We start from the raw sequence: 16,858 nt of genomic DNA, 5'->3' as shown, positions 1-16,858 counted from the left end.
TCATTTACACATTTTTAATTGGATTATTTGTTTGTTTGCTATTGAGCTGTATGAGTTCCTTTTATATTATAGATATTAACCCCTTATCAGATATATGGTTTGCAAATATTTTCTCCCACTCTACATGCTGCCTTTCCTTTTTATTTTTTAACGTTTTTATTGGAGTATAATTGCTTTACAATGGTGTGTTAGTTTCTGCTTTATAACAAAGTGAATCAGTTATACATATACATATATCCCATATCTCTTCCCTCTTGCATCTCCCTCCCTCCCACCTTCCCTATCCTTCTAGCTGGTCACAAAGCACTGAGCTGATCTCCCTGTGCTATGCGACTGCTTCCCACTAGCTATCTATTTTACATTTGGTAGTGTTTATATGTCCATATATATACTACCACTCTCTCACTTTGTCCCAGCTTACCCTTCCCCCTCCCTGTGTCCTCAAGTCCATTCTCTAGTAGGTCTGCGTCTTTATTCCCGTCTTGCCCCTAGGTTCTTCATGACCTTTTTTTTTTTTTTTTTTTTTTTTTAGATTTTTAGATCTAAAAATTTAGATTTTTTAGACTTTTAGATTTTTTTTTTTAGATATATGTGTTAGTCTACGGTATTTGTTTTTCTCTTCCTTACTTACTTCATGCTGTATGACAAACTCTAGGTCCAACCACCTCACTACAAACAACTCAATTTCGTTTCTTTTTATGGCTGAGTAATATTCCATTGTATATATGTGCCACATCTTCTTTATCCATTCATCTGTCAATGGACACTTAGGTTGCTTCCATGTCCTGGCTATTGTAAATAGAGCTGCAATGAACATTGTGGTACATGACTCTCTTTGAATATGGTTTTCTCAGGGTATATGCCCAGTAGTGGGATTGCTGGGTCATATGGTAGTTCTATTTTTAGTTTTTAAAGGAACCTCCATACTGTTCTCCATAGTGGCTGTATCAATTTACATTCCCACCAACAGTGTATGAGGGTTCCCTTTTCTCCACACCCTCTCCAGCATTTATTGTTTCTAGATTTTTTGATGATGGCCATTCTGACTGGTGTGAGATGATATCTCATTGTAGTTTTGATTTGCATTTCTCTAATGATTAATGATGTTGACCATCCTTTCACGTGTTTGTTGACAATCTGTATATCTTCTTTGGAGAAATGTCTGTTTAGGTCTTCTGCCCATTTTTGGATTGGGTTGTTTGTTTTCTGGATATTGAGCTGCATGATCTGCTTGTAAATTTTGGAGATTAATCCTTTGTCAGTTGCTTCATTTGCAAATATTTTCTCCCATTCTGAGGGCTGTCTTTTCTTCTCGTTTATGGTTTCCTTTGCTGTGCAAAAGCTTTTAAGTTTCATTAGGTCCCATTTGTTTATTTTTGTTTTTATTTCCATTTCTCCAGGAGGTGGGTCATAAAGGATCTTGCTGTGATTTATGTCATAGAGTGTTCTGCCTATGTTTTCCTCTAAGAGTTTGATAGTGTCTGGCCTTACATTTGGTCTTTAATCCATTTTGAGTTTATTTTTATGCATGGTGTTAGGGAGTGTTCTAATTTCATTCTCTGATATGTAGCTGTCCAGTTTTCCCAGCACACTTACTGAAGATTGCCTTTGCATTTTGTTTTTTGTTTCCTTTGCTGTGCAAAAGTTTTTTAGTTTGATATAGTCCCATTTGTTTACTTTTGCTTTTATTTCCTTTGCTTGTGGTGTCACATCCAAAAAAAAGTCATTGCCAAGACCAATGTCAAGGGGGCTTTTCCTTCATGTTTTTTTTTTTTCTAGGATTTTAATGGTTTCAAGTCTTACATTTAAGTCTTTAATCCATTTTGAATTAATTTTTGTGAGTGGTGTAAGATAGGGGTCCAGTTTTATTCTTTTGCACATGGCTGTCCAGTTTTCCCAGCACCATTTATTGAAGAAACTATTCTTTCTCCATTGGCTCCCTTGTCAAAACTTAGTTGACTGTGTATGCATGAGTTTATTTCTGGGATCTCTATTCTGTTTCATTGGTTTATGCATCTGTTTTTATGCCATTACCATAATGTTTTGGTTAATATAGCTTTGTAATAGAGTTTGAAATTAAGAAGTGGTTCCTCCAGCTTTGTTCTTTGTCAACATTGTTTTGGCTACTCAGGGTCTTTAATGCGAATACACCACATTAACAGAATGAAAGATAAAAATTATTATCTCAACAGATATAGAAAAAGCATTTGACAAAATTCAACATCCATTCATGAATAAAACTCTCAACAAATTAGGTTTAGAAGGAACGTACGTCAACACAATATAGGCCATATGTGACAAGTCCATAACTAACATCATACTCATACTTATCATACTCAAGCTTAAAGCTTTTCCTCTAAGATGAAGAACAAGACAAGGATGTTCCCCCTCACCACTTCTATTCAACACAGTACTGGAAGACTTACCCAGAGCAATTAAGAAAGAAAAAAGTCATCCAAATCAGAAGGGAAGAAGTAAAATTGTGTCTGTTTGCAGATGACAGAATATTATGTTTAGAAAACCCTAAAGGCTCTATCAAAACACTGTTAGAATAAAAAGGTTCAGCAAAGTTGCAGGATAAAAAATCAATGCACAAAAATCAGTTGTGTTTCTGTACACTAGCAATGAACTAGCTGAAAGAGAAATTAAGAAAATGACCCCATTTATAGCACCATCAAAAAGAGCAAAATAGGGCTTCCCTCGTGGCGCAGTGGTTGGGAGTCCGCCTGCTGATGCGGGGGACGCGTGTTCGTGCCCCGGTCCAGGAGGATCCCGCATGCCGCGGAGCGGCTGAGCCCGTGTGCCGTGGCCTCTGGGCCTGCGCGTCCGGAGCCTGTGCTCCGTGGAGGGAGGGGCCGTGGCAGTGAGAGGCCTGCGTGCCGCAAAAAAAAAAAAAAAAAAAGAGCAAAATATTAGGAATAAATTTAACGAAGGAGGTGAAAGACATGTACACTGAAAACTATGACACCAGTGAAAGAAACTGAAGATGACACAAATAAGCTGAAAGACATCTCATGTTCATGAATTGGAAGAATTAATATTGTTAAAATGTCCATACCCCTAAAGCAATCTACAGATTGATTGTAATTCCTATCAAAATTCCATTGGCATTTTTCGCAGAAATACAAAAGAAAACCTAAAATTTGTTTGCAACCACCAAAGACTGTGCATTTCTAACAAGCACCCAAGTGATGCCAATGAAGCTGGTCCAGGAACCACATCTTGAATAGCATGGACTAGGTTTTTCTTCAAAGAGGCAACTGAGTTGATTTGCTGATTATTATTTGTTTCTTCAAACTGAACAAGTTTAAAATATAACAAATTAGTTGTTAAATACAATTAAAGCTACAATAGTTAGAACATTTGGGATTTGTACTGGAATACAGAGAAATAACAAAGGAACAGAATTTTTAAAACCCAGAAATGGTCAAAATAATAGGTAAATTGCATTGTTTTTAAAAATCAGTGAAGAAAAAATACATTATTCAATAAGTGATGTTGGAACAACTACCTAACCACCTGTAATACACCAAAACAAAGTGTAGATAAATTAAATAATTAGGTGGAAAGTTAAAGCCATAAAATTAAAACCCTAAAATTACTTGAAGGAAATACGGACAATTAGTCATATAATCAAAGAGAAAGGATTCTAAGGGTTTCAGAAAGAAGTTTTTTTCAGAATATTTAGTTCACAATACTGACGGAAATAGAAATACTTGTCTCCAATTTTTTTCAAAGCCTATAATTTTTATTTTTATAAATTGCACTTGGTTATGTTTTTCAAATAAGCTTGTTTTTTTTTAAATAGTGTTTTGTCCTTTCATTATGGTTCATATGCTTTCTTTTATCTCTTTAAGAGTTTTACATATTTTATACTTTACAATTGTTTTTATAGTGTCTTTCTGATTTTTCCATCAACTCAAGATTAAAACTTTGTTTCCTATGCTTGTTGAGCTTCTCTTATGTTGGGTCATTTCCTTACATGGTTTTAAAATTCTTTCCCTCAATTTATGTTCATGAAGATTGATTTTTCTGTGGAATTCCATGTTACCTTGTTTATGAAAGTATTCCTACAGAGGGTTTTGTGCTTCCTTATGCTGGGACCCAGGCATTTTAATGATGTCTCAGTTTGGGATTCTTGTATTTGGTGGGTAGTATCTAGGTGTTACACAGTCTTGGAGTTTGGGTTTTTTACAAGAAATTCTTTGAGTTCCGTGGAGATGACAATCTCCCTACCTCTTTCTTTGAGTTGTTGGGTAGCATTTTCCTTATCCTCGCTTCACCCTTCACAATTTGATGGTTCCAGCTTTACTTAATGTTCTCATTTCCAACTTCCTACCACAAGGTAGAAATGTCTAAAGGTCTACATCTTCTACTAATGCTTGGGCATTAAAATTCATCCCACTGCCTATATGGCCTATGTCTGAGCCTCAAAACTTTCCAGGAGCCACATATTAGCTAATTTTTTCGACTTTGGTTCCCTTTTCATTTCTGGTGACAGGATTTTCTTTTTTCCCTCCCCTTCCTTCCATATTTTTCCCTCAATTTCTAGCTCAGTAATTTACTAAAATTTTTTGTTTTATTTCTTTCCAGCGTGCCATTTCCCCATCATTTTTAGTAAGTTTTATATTAGTTTTGTAATAAATAAATATCTTGAAAAATGGAGCAAAGTATAGAATTCTATTTAAAAGTCTTTTTTTTGGCTTAAAATAAATACTTGAAATGATTATAACAACACAAAGGTAATTGTAATGTTTTCTTTTCAGAGGGCAGCAAAAATCTAAACTAAAATCCTGTGTATATTTGGGCTGGTAATTTAAGCTCATTTATAAAATAAGGATTAAAATCTAGACTTTTAGGGTTGTTACAAACATTAAATTTTAAAATGAATAAAAAAATCATTTAATACAGAGCTTTGCATAAGTGCTCAATAATTAGAGCTAATACTGTTATTGGTAGAATGCCACCTACTACAGAAACCAAAGATAAAAGAAATATCGAAGAGTATATTTTACATTCAAGAAAAGTAATAACATTTCCTTTTGATATTTTCCAATAAAAATAAACTTACCTTTTGTATTAGGTATGACTTTAATTTTTAAAGTATGAGATTTCCCCAGATCAATGTATTTCAGGACATTGAGGGATAGTGAATCATCATGTTGTTGAAACCAGTAATTACACGGTTTTGAACGTATGTTCCATGTTCGTCCATCCCTTTGCCCAAAGTTGTATAAGAACCAAGAGCCTTGTAGAAAGGTCATATTGTGGGGTACTGTTTCAGGCATGGTAGCGATAGCTAAAGCATTCTCATTATCTAAAATCCTTGTGATCAGGAAGCTGCTGTAACCGGGAATCACCACAGTCTTTTCTATATCCGAATCTTGAAATGAGGAAGTAACACCTGAAGCTAAAACAGGAATGATTTGGTATAAAATAAAACAGCCAATGTTCTCCAAGTAATACTGGTGGACATAACTGAGGAATACACTAGTTGAGTTTTTAAATTATGGTCTTAGCTAGAGGACACATTTGCCAGATTTCAGGTTATAATTCAAATTATTTTGTAGAAAGTGTATTGCAAATATGCCAAGCACAGTTTTTACTGTGAAACTAGTTCTATAAAATTCTCAGCAGAAAAAAAACCACATAGCGCTAAGTAATTATAAGAAATCCGATTTCTTTACCATAGAACTGGTAAGAGCCTTAATAACCCAGAGTCTTTATTGTGATTTTATAAGAGAAGGATAATGTAGCTAGTGTTTTCCCTAGGGCCTAAAGATCTGCCTATTACATAGCAGATGCTCAATAAATAGTTGTTGAATAAATGAATAATTGATTGCTTAAGAAGAGCATGAAGATTTAGAAGAAAAGAGGCTTGAGGGCAGGACCATAAGGAACACCATCATGTAAAAATGGGAAGGAAAAAAAAACTCCACAAAGGAGACAAAGAAGAAATGACTGGAGAAAATCCATCAGAGAGGATATGAGGGAAGCCAAAAGATGGCTGTTTGAAGGAGAGAGAAGTCATCATTTTTAAATGTTTTTGAAACATGTCAACAATGATACTCACCTCATTCTGAAAAAATAAGTAGAAGTAGTCAGAAGAGAATCTCATAATTCCCTTTATTATGCACACACGCTCTAATTTTTCCCATTTCAACAAACCAGCAAAAATCCTTTCCTACATTCCCTCCAACTACCACATCATTTCTCTCCTCCCCTTCATTGTGAAATTCCCTGAAAGGGCTGCCTTTATTCACTATCTTCAATTCCTCGCCTCTCAGAAGTTTATAAACCTAACCCAATCAGACTTTTGTCTACATGACTCCACCCAACAATAGCTTTTATCAAGGTTACCAATGACTTGACACAGATCCATTGGGCACTTTTCTCTCCTCATCTTACCTCACCTCTTGGCAGCATGTAGCACAGCATCATCATTCCCTCCTTCTTGAAGTACCTTCTTCACTTGGTTTCTGAGACATGCTCTCTCTTAGTTCTTCTCCTAGCAGAGCATCTGGTCTTCCTGTTCTCTGACCACTAACTGTTGGACCTCAGACTTTTTCGTTTCTATACCTACACTAGCTTTCCCAGTGATCTCATCTGATCTCATAGCATTAACTATCATATATGCTGACCACTTGATTCCCCCCCCCCTTTTTGAGATATAACTGATATATAACATTAGTTTCAGGTGTACAACACAATTCAATATTTGTATATATTGCAAAATAATAACCACAAAAATCTAGCTAACATCCATCACCACACATAGTTACAACTTTTTTTCTCGTGAGGAAAATTTTTAAGATCTACTCTCTTAACAACTTTTAAATATACAATGCAGTGTTAGCTATAGTCACCATGTTTTACATTACATTCCTATGACTTATTTATTTTATAATTACAAGTTTATATCTTTTGATCCCTTCACCGAACCCCCACCTCTGGCAACTACCAATCTATTCTGAGTTTATTTATTTGTTGTTTGCTTGTTTTTAGATTTCACATATAAGTGACGTCATACAGTATTTGTCTTCCTCTGTCTGACTTATCTCACAATAATGCCCTCAAAATTCATCCATGTTGTTGCAAATGGCAAGATTTCCTCCTTTTTTATGGTTGAATAATATTTTAATGTATATATATATGAACACACCCAATTTTCTTTTTTTTTTCTTTTTTTTTTTTTTTTTTGTGGTACGCGGGCCTCTCACTGTTGTGGCCTCTCCCGTTGCAGAGCACAGGCTCCGGACACGCAGGCTCAGCGGCCATGGCTCACGGGCCTAGCTGCTCCGTGGCATGTGGGATCTTCCCAGACCGGGGCACAAACCCGTGTCCCCTGCATCGGCAGGTGGACTCTCAACCACTGCGCCACCAGGGAAGCCCCCAATTTTCTTTATCCATTCATCTATCAATGGACACAGGTTGCTTCTATATCTTGGCTACTGTAAATAATGTTGCAATGAACAAGAGGGAGTATATATCTTTTCACGTTAGCATGCTCATTTTCTGTGGATAAATACTCAGGTGTGGAATTGATTGATCATATGGTAGTTCTATTTTTAATTTTTTGAGGAACCTTTATGTTGTCTCCCATAGTGACTGCACCAATTTACATTCCCACCAACAGTGCACAAGGATTCCCTTTTCTACACATCCTCCCCAACAATTTTTATTTCCTGTCTTTTTTTTTAATATTTATTTATTTGGTTGCACTGAGTCTTAGTTGCAGCTCCAGGGTTCCTTAGTTGTGGCTCACCAGCTCCTTAGATGCAGCATGGGGGCTCCTTTCTTGTGGCATGTGAACTCGTAGTTGCAGCATGCATGTGGGATCTAGTTCCCTGACCAGGGATCGAACCTGGGCCTCCTGTTGGGAGCACAGAGTCTTATCCACTGCACCACCAGGGAAGGTGAAGGTATGTATTTACTGGTGGATAAATACATACCTGCACCAAAGAATGTATATGTTAAGGCCGAATACATACCACCTTATGTATTAAGGTGGATAGGTATGTATTTATTGGCAGTTTGTTAATTGTTTCCTAGGTGTTTTATACTTTCTCTGTTCCTTTCTTCTTTTGCTCTCTTTCTTTGTGATTTGATGATTTTCTGTGGTTATCTGTAGTGGCTTAGATTCCTGTTTGTTTTGTGTATCTACTATAGGTTTTTGCTTTGTGGTTACCACTGGGCTTACATAAAACAACTTATATTTATAATAGTCTATTTTAAGTTGATAACAACTTAAGTTTGAATGCATTCTAGGGTTCTACATTTCTATCCCCCCCAATTTATGTTTTTGATATCACAATTTACATATTTTTATCTTGTGTATCCATTAACTAATCATTGTAGTTAGTTTTTTTACTACCTTTGTCTTTAACTTTCATTCTAGCTTTATAAGTGATTAACTACCACATTTACAACATAAGATTATTCTAAATTTTACTATATATTTGCCTTTACCAGTGAAATTTATACTTTCACACATTTTCCTATTACTGATTAGCTCTCTTGTGTTTCACCTTAAAGAAATTCCTGTAACATTTCATGTAAAGCCAGTCTAGGATGATGAACTCATTTGGTTTTTGCTTGTCTGGAAAACTCTTTATCTCTCCTTCAATTCTCCATGACAAAGTTGCTGGTAGATAGATACACTTGGTTGGCAATATTTTCTTTCAGCACTTTGACTATATCATGTCATTCCCTTCTGATGTGCAAAGTTTCGGTTGAAAAATCTGCTGATAGTCTTATGGGGGCGTTCTACTGTAGGTAACGAGTTATTTTTCTCTTGCCACTTTTAAGATTCTCTTCTGGTCTTTAACTTTTGACACTTTAATTATAATGTGTCTTGGTGTGGGTCTCCCTGGGTTCATCTTATTTGGAACTCTATAGGATTCCTGGATCTGGATGTCTGTTTCTTTCCCCAGGTTGTAGAAGTTTTCAGCCATTATTTGTTCAAATAATTTTTCTGCTCCTTTCTCTCTCTCTTCTCCTTCTGACTGTTCAAATGTATTTCTCCAGTCCAGAGGTCTTTCCTGAACTCCAGAATTGTCTTTCTATATATCTACCTTATTTCTCCACTTGGATGAGTAACAGACATCTTATATTTAATAGGATCTCTCACCTGATTATTGCAATAGCCTCTTAAGTGATTTCTCTGCTTTCCTTCTTGCCCTCTCTGTCACATGCCCAGTCTGTTCTCAACAGAGCAGCTAGTTCAATCATGTCACTTTCTGCTCAAAACACTCCAAAGCCTTGCCATTTACTCAGAGTAAAACCCAAATCCTTATAATAAACTGTACTAACTTTTGCTATGTATCTATCATATAATCCTTTGAAATAGAAATATGCTACATGACAGTGATTCAAAATTATTTCATTACGTAGGGTAAAGTCTGGACTTCTTGACTTTTCTTACTGTTCCTGAGCACTGTTAAAGACAAAATAACATCATATTATAGAAATAAATGATAGGTATTACTATTGATGAAATATCAATGAAGTGATAGCTAGGTTTCATTATATTAGAAATAAAGAATTCCTCCAGGAATCTAAGTATATGTAGACTTCTGTAGATTACCAATTGGACTAAATTTTGAAATCTATTTTCTATAAAAGAGCATGAACACTTTTCCCAAAAGATAATTTCTCATTTTCCCCAGCCATCAGAGAGATATATTACTACACTTACTTTGTAATTGAAGAGTAAGCTTATAGGAGAAATTTCCAGCTTGATTAATGGAAAGGGAACTAGACAAACAAGAGCTTTCATTCACTTCCTCTATTCCAAAAGGGTCTATAATTTCTGCAATAACTGACGACAAAAATCCTTTAGGCGTGTTATGTTGCAATATCTTTCTTATGTAAGCTGTTCCAGTTTTCCTAAAAACAAACCAACAAACATCATGCAACTTGGGTAAAACAGTGGCTTAAATTAACAAGTTCATAACCATATAATTTATAAATAAAATTTACCACAAATGGCTAACAAATGAATATTTGAGTAACATTTGTTCAACCTCATTAGTAATCAATGAAATGTCAATTACAGCAATGGGATATGATTTTTCACCTATCAAATTAGGAAAGGTTTTTTAAAGGCAGAGTTTAATAGTGGTAAGAATTTAGTGGAGATAGGCACTAATGGGATTGTAAACTGGTACAAGATTCCTAGAAAGCAATTTGACATTATGCATCAAGAGCTCTAATATTATTTTTTTCACACTCTGATTCCATAAATCTACGGATAGGTCTCTATCCTAAGGAAAGAACTTGAAACACAGAGGGGGAGGGGGAGAAAAGCTTTCCATACAAAGATGTTCATCACAGCATTATGATAAAAGCTAGAAATAAAAATGCCAACAATAGGAAAATTAAGTAAATGATAATACCTGATCTACCTAGGCAAAATACATCTATTAAAATGCTACTTACAAAGAGTTTTTAATTACCTAAGGAAAGTGGTCACATTATAATGTCAAAATGAAAGAAGCATAGTGAAGAATGTTGAAATGCATGTTGAAAAGGACTAATCAGTAATTCATCAAGGTGTTAACAGTCATGATTTCAATTGTCTTCTTTATATTTGCCTTTTAGGAAATTTCTACAGTGAGCATGTTCTTTATAATCAAGAAAAAACATCCATTTTTAAAACGTTAAGCTAAGATATCCATGTGCAAAAAATAAATCTACACAGAGACCTTACACCCTTCACAAACAATTTAACTCAAAATAAATTACAGACTTAAACATAAAATGCAAAACTCTAAAACTCCTAGAAGAGAACATAGGAAAAAACCTAGATGAACTTGGGTATGGCGATGACTTTTTAGATACAACGCTAGGGACACAATCCATGAAAGAAAAAAATTGACAAGCCATACTTTATTAAATTAAAAACTTCTGCTCTGTGAAAGACACTGTCAAGAGAATTAGAAGACAAGCCATAGACTGGGAGAAAATAGTTGTGAAAAACATATCTGACAAAGGACTATTATCCAAAATAAACTGTAGGGGAGGAATAAAACCTCTTTTTCCTCTACCCTCCTAGGTTCTGTGCCTGGGACCCTAGAAATTAAACTGATGAAAGCCAGATTAACAATAAAAAACGAACACTTGATTAATGTGTGTCATGCTTACACAGGGGAGACACCTCAGTGATGAGTAACTCAAAGGGGTGGTTGGAACCTGGAGCTTGTCTAGCATCTTAATAAAGAACAATAAATTTGTGGAGAAGTGACAAGACAAAGAAAAAGGGGCTAAGGCTTTTAGGGGTGGCAAACAGTGAAAAAGTAAATATATGGGAGAAACTATTGGAAGATAAGGTTGTTTTTAGTAATGCTTGTTATGCAGGTTCCTCTCAGTGTCTCTGAACTGGTAAGAGTCTCCAGTTGTCTCTGGTGATTAGGAATCATCCTGCCTTTCTTGGTAGAGAGGTGGAAGGCAAGGGATTTTTTCATATGTCTGCTTCTTCTTAATTGCCTTAGGCTAAAAATAATCTTTATGCCAAAGTGGTATATTTTGGATTGCCATATGCCAATCCCCTACAATACAAACAACTCTTAAAACTCAACAGTAAGAAAAGAAACAGCCCAGTTAAAAAGTGGGCAAAAGGTCTAAATAGGCACCTCACGGAAGAAAACATGCAGATGGCAAATAAACATATGAAAAGATGCTTATATGCATGATATATCATCGGGAAATACAAATTAAAACAACGAGATACCACTATACGCTTATTAGAATGGCAAAAGTCCAAAATATTGACACCACCAAATATTGGTGAGGATGTAGAGCAAGAGGAACTCTCATTTATTGCTGGTGGGAATGCAAAATGGTACAGCCACTTTGAAAGCCACTTACCATATGATCCAGCAATCAAATTCCTTTGTATCTATGCAAATGAGTTAAACACAAAACCTGAACAAGGATGTTTATGGCACCATTATTCAAAATTGCCCGAACTTGGAAGCAACCAAGATGTCCTTCAGTAGGTGAATGGATAAAAAAACTGTGGTACATCCAGACAATGGAATGTCATTCAGTGGTAAACAGAAATGAATTATCAAGTCATGAAAAGATATGAAGGAAGCTGAAATGCATATTACTAAGTGAAAGAAGCTAATCTGAAAAGCTACACACTGTGTGATTCCAACTGTATGACATTCTGAAAAAGGCTAAACTATGGAGACAGTATAGATGTCAGGGGTTAGTGGGGATGGATGGATGAAGAGGCAGAGCAGAGAGGACTTTTAGGGCAGTGAAAGTATTCCGTATGATATTAATAGTATAAGGTGGATACGTGTCATTACATAATTGTCAAAAGCCATAGAATGTGCAACACCAAGAGTGAACCCTAATGTAAACTATGGGCTTCAGGTGACTGATGATGTGTCAGTACAGGTTCATGGATTGTAACAAATGTACCTACATTATATTATAGTATAGTGTCCTACACTATGGTGTAGGACATCAATAGTGAGGGAGGTATGTGTGGAGAGGGGGTATATGGGAACCCTACTTTCTGATCAGTTTTGCTGTGATCCTAAAACTTCTCTTAAAAAGTAAACTTTATTACCGTAATTTAAAAAAATTAACCTCTTTGTATCTGAAGTCATTGACCAATAGCCAGGCTATTACTGAACCTGTCTTCCCACTTCTCCCACCACTGGCGAGTTAAATGAGCCTCTTGTACTCAAGTGTCTAGGATGGCTTTTGGGGGTAATCAAGCTCCAGTCTTCCAGGAGAGGTAAGAAGTCAGCTTTTAAAGGAGGGAATGGGGTTTGGGCAATGAAGGATGGGCTTAAAATTAGGAGTCAGGGAGTTCCTGAGGTGGAGAGGAATATCTGTTGAGGGGGGAAAACACTGCAAAAAGACAATCACCATCAAACTTAACTGCCTGTAATGCTAAGCTCCCATTCCAGTACCCATGCTGTTTCCCCAGCCCACTGCCCTCACCCCATGCCAATGAAGCTGCTTTAATCAAGGTTACTACAGCCTGGAATGTTGCCACATCCAAAGGTCACTTCACTTCTTTGTTCTTATTTTACTCAGTCTCTCAGCCGCATGGGTCACAGTGGTCCACTCCATACTTTCCAAAACACCCATCTCCCTTGGCTTATAGGATCCCACATTTCCCTGGTTTTTCTCCTATCTCACTGGCTGGTCCGTCCTGGTTTTCTTGGCTGGGGCCTCCTCTTCTGCCTAATCTCTCTTCCTGGAGTGCCCAAGGCCTTTTCTTCCCTACAGACATCCATTTATACAGGAACAACTGTCAAATGAAGAGCTCCTGCTCTGACCCTGTGTGCTATGCATTAGTACATCCATGCAACTGCCAACTTCACATCTTCACTTGGGTACCTAACAGGCATTTCAAAATTAATATTTCTAATATGGAACTCTCACTCACCCTGAGTAACTCTGCATTCCTCGTCTCATAAAATGACAGCATGATCTACCTAGCTGCAAACCAAAAACCTAAATAGTTCTTGATTGCTCTCTTGCTAATACCCACACCAGGCAATCTGTCATCAAATCCTGTCTTTTCTCAAGTGCACCTGCTTCAACTGCCTTCATTTCTCACCTGTATTACCTCAATAGCTTTCCAAGGGGCCTGGAAACTTTGACTTCTCATTCTGTCCTATACTTTTCACAGCAGAGTGATCTTTTCGAAAATAAAAATAATTTCACTCTCCTATGTAAAACTCTCCAATGGCTTCCCCTGGCACCAAGAATAACACGTAAACTCCTCATGCAGCCCACGATGCCTTATATGGTCTGGCACTTACCTACCCCCTCGCTCACCTTCCACCACACCATCTTACTCTGCACCATCCACACCAGCTTCCTTCCTGTTTATTAAATACACCCACGTATTTTCTTGCCTGACTGCATTTACACTTGCAATTTCTTTTGCCTGGAAAGCTCTTCGTTCTTTGTTCTCAGCTGTTTGCTTATCCTTCTCACTCCCTCTGTCACCGTGTTTACTTTCTTCATAGCATGTATTAGATCTAAAACTATTTTGTTTTTTGCTTACCTGTTTATCATCTGTCTCTCTTCATTAGAATGTCACCTCCATGCGGGCAAGGACCTTGTCTATCTTATTCACCACTATATTCCCGGGCTTAGCATAAGACTTGATGTGAAATAGTCACTCAATAATATTCATGGAATTAACAAATAGCTTTACCAAAACTTTGTGTAAATGTTGATGCTGTTTTCTTTCTGAGCAGTTTAGTAGAATTATTGACATTAAGTTATCACTTTTAGGATTTTGTGGAGATTCTTAAAAACAACTGACCTTGTTATGAAATGAGAGAAGTTCCTTCTCAATACTTCACCATTTGTGGAACGACTATACTTCCCATTATCAAGCAGATATAGATTTTTTATCTGTGAGTATATAATCAACTCCCACTGTGGAAAGGATTTTGATTCAGTATCCAACATCTCGTAGGTAGTGCCCCCAAAATCCAAAATCTTTGCTAATGTTCTGAATTCCTTGTGTTCCACCATTGAATCTTTCTTTAAACCATTTTTAGAAATTGAAGTATAGTTAATTTACAATGTTGTGTTAATTTCAGGGGTACAGCAAAGTAATTCAGTTTTATATATATATATATATATATATATGTTTTTTTTCAGATTATTTTCCATCATAGGTTATTACAAGATATTGAATATAGTTTCCTGTGCTATACAGTAGGTTCTTGTTGTTTGTCTGTTTCCATCATCTAACCTTAGTTCCTCTTATTCCTCAAATTCTCTTTTGAATTCCAAGAGACTGTCATTTCCACACTGCATGATTCCTCACCCAACAGTCTGTCTACCACAAGTACCTGTCTTCTTAAGCACAATATGAGAACCTCAGATTCCCTCACAATAATAAGACAAGATGTGGCTGGATGTGGCACACAGAAGACAAGCATAGATGTGTTTTATAAAGCAAAGAGCCAGGCAATAGAGTAAAGGAATGGAAATTACTCTGGATCCATTGCCCTGTTGAGTCTACCTCCCAAATATCTCTCAAATCAATCCATTCCTCTCCATTTCTACTATCAACATCTTAGACTGAAACACGAAAAATTTTAGCCTATACTACTGCAAAATCCTTCTAACTGCTCTCAGTGCATCCACAGTTGTTACCCTCTACTTCCTTCTCCCCATCTCAGCAGAGTGGTATTCTAAACAAAAGCTAGGCCATTTGAGATAAATGGGAGTTTATGAGTTTAAAAAGAAGATGGTACAAATAAATTCAAATACATTGGGTTGGCCAAAAAGTTCATTCGGGTTTTTCCATAACTCTCCAATTAAAAGACAGAGATTGGCTAAAAAATAGCCCACAAAGCCTATATATGTTTTTTATGAGAGATACATAAGGAAGGTGGCAGTAAAAGAATCAAAATCATATACTAGACAAATATTACCCAAAGAAGGCTAGTGCAACTACATGAATAACAGATTAAAAACAACAAAAATAAAACAAAAACCATGGTAACAACAAAAAGATAATCTGATTGAAAAGTGAGCAAAGGACTTAATTAGACATTTCTACAAAGAAGATATACAGATGGCCAATAAGCACATTAAAAGATGCTCAACATTACTAATAATTAGAGAAATGGAAATCAAAACCACAAGATATCATTAGAATGGCTATTATAAAATAAAAAAATAGAGAATAAAAAATGTTGGCAAAGATGTGGAGAAATTAGAACGCTTGTACATTGTTGGTGGGAATACAAAATGGTGCAGCTGATGTGGAAAATGGTATGGAGTTTCCTCAAAATATTAAACATAGAATTACCATATGATATAGCAATTCCACTTCTTGGTATACCCAAAATAACTGAAAGTATGGTCTCGGAGAGATAGCTGTACACCCATGTTCATAGTGACATTATTCAGAATAGCCAAAAAGTGGAAGCAACCCATGCCCATCAATAGAGGAATGGATAAGCAAAATGTGGCATATGCATACAACAGAATATTATTGTCTTAAAAATGAAGGAAATTCTGTCACATGCTATCACATGGATGAACTTTAAGGACAGTATGCTAATTAAAATAAGCCAGTCTCAAAAGATATGTACTGTATGATTCCACCTATGTAACTGATCTAGGTGTATCCACAATTGTTCATAGTCAAATTCACAGAGACAGAAAGTAGATGAAAAAGAGTTTTAAAAATTTTAAAAATTTATGGAAAGGATAATCTGTGATGGTGAAATGTTTAAAACATCCTTTTAAAAGTCAGGAACAAGGAAGCCCACTGTTATGGTCTGAATGTCTGTATCCCTCTAAAATTCCTATGTTGAAAACCTAAAGCCCAAAGTGATGGTATTCAGAGGTGAGGCTTTTGGGAGGTGATTTAGGTCATGAAGGTGAAGGCTTTGTGAATCAGTTTACTACCCTTATAAAAGGGGCTCCAGAGCAATCCCCTGCCCCCTTCAACTATGCGAGGACAGGGCAAGAAGTTGGCAGTCTACAACCAGAAGAGAGCTTGCACAGAACCCAACCATGCTGGCACCTAATCTTAGACTTCCAGTCTTCAGAACTATGAGAAATACATTTCTGTTGTTTATAAGCCACCCAGTCTTTGATATTTGATTACAGCAGCCTGAACGGACTGACACCCACTATCTTCATTTCTATTTAATGAGCTCCTAGATACTGTGACAGAAAAAAAATGTATAATATGCTAAGAAATGTTAAAGAAACAAATTATTTGCAGGTGATGTGATTATCTGCTTAGAAAAATATTTACCTCTACTCAGAAAATCCAAAAGAATATATAGAAAAAGTACTGGAATCATCAAAAGAATGTAGCAAATTTGAAACATTTAAGATTGCT

General features: G+C 36.2%; 1 protein-coding gene across 1 annotated transcript in view; it reads right to left on the bottom strand.

Moving 5' to 3' along the window:
* Positions 1-16,858, bottom strand: part of CATSPERB (cation channel sperm associated auxiliary subunit beta) — a 127,726-nt gene that overhangs the window by 22,693 nt on the left and 88,175 nt on the right. The window contains exons 17-18 of the mRNA XM_067736863.1: positions 9,698-9,888; positions 5,072-5,404 (exon numbers count right to left, since the gene is read on the bottom strand). Coding sequence (XP_067592964.1) covers positions 5,072-5,404; positions 9,698-9,888 — 524 coding nt within the window. The remainder of the gene's footprint in view (positions 1-5,071; positions 5,405-9,697; positions 9,889-16,858) is intronic.

Source organism: Pseudorca crassidens, chromosome 1, assembly GCF_039906515.1.
Source record: "Pseudorca crassidens isolate mPseCra1 chromosome 1, mPseCra1.hap1, whole genome shotgun sequence".
Taxonomy (NCBI): domain Eukaryota; kingdom Metazoa; phylum Chordata; class Mammalia; order Artiodactyla; family Delphinidae; genus Pseudorca; species Pseudorca crassidens.
Note: the sequence above shows the minus strand (reverse complement) of the source record. Positions and strands in the feature narration are given on the sequence as shown.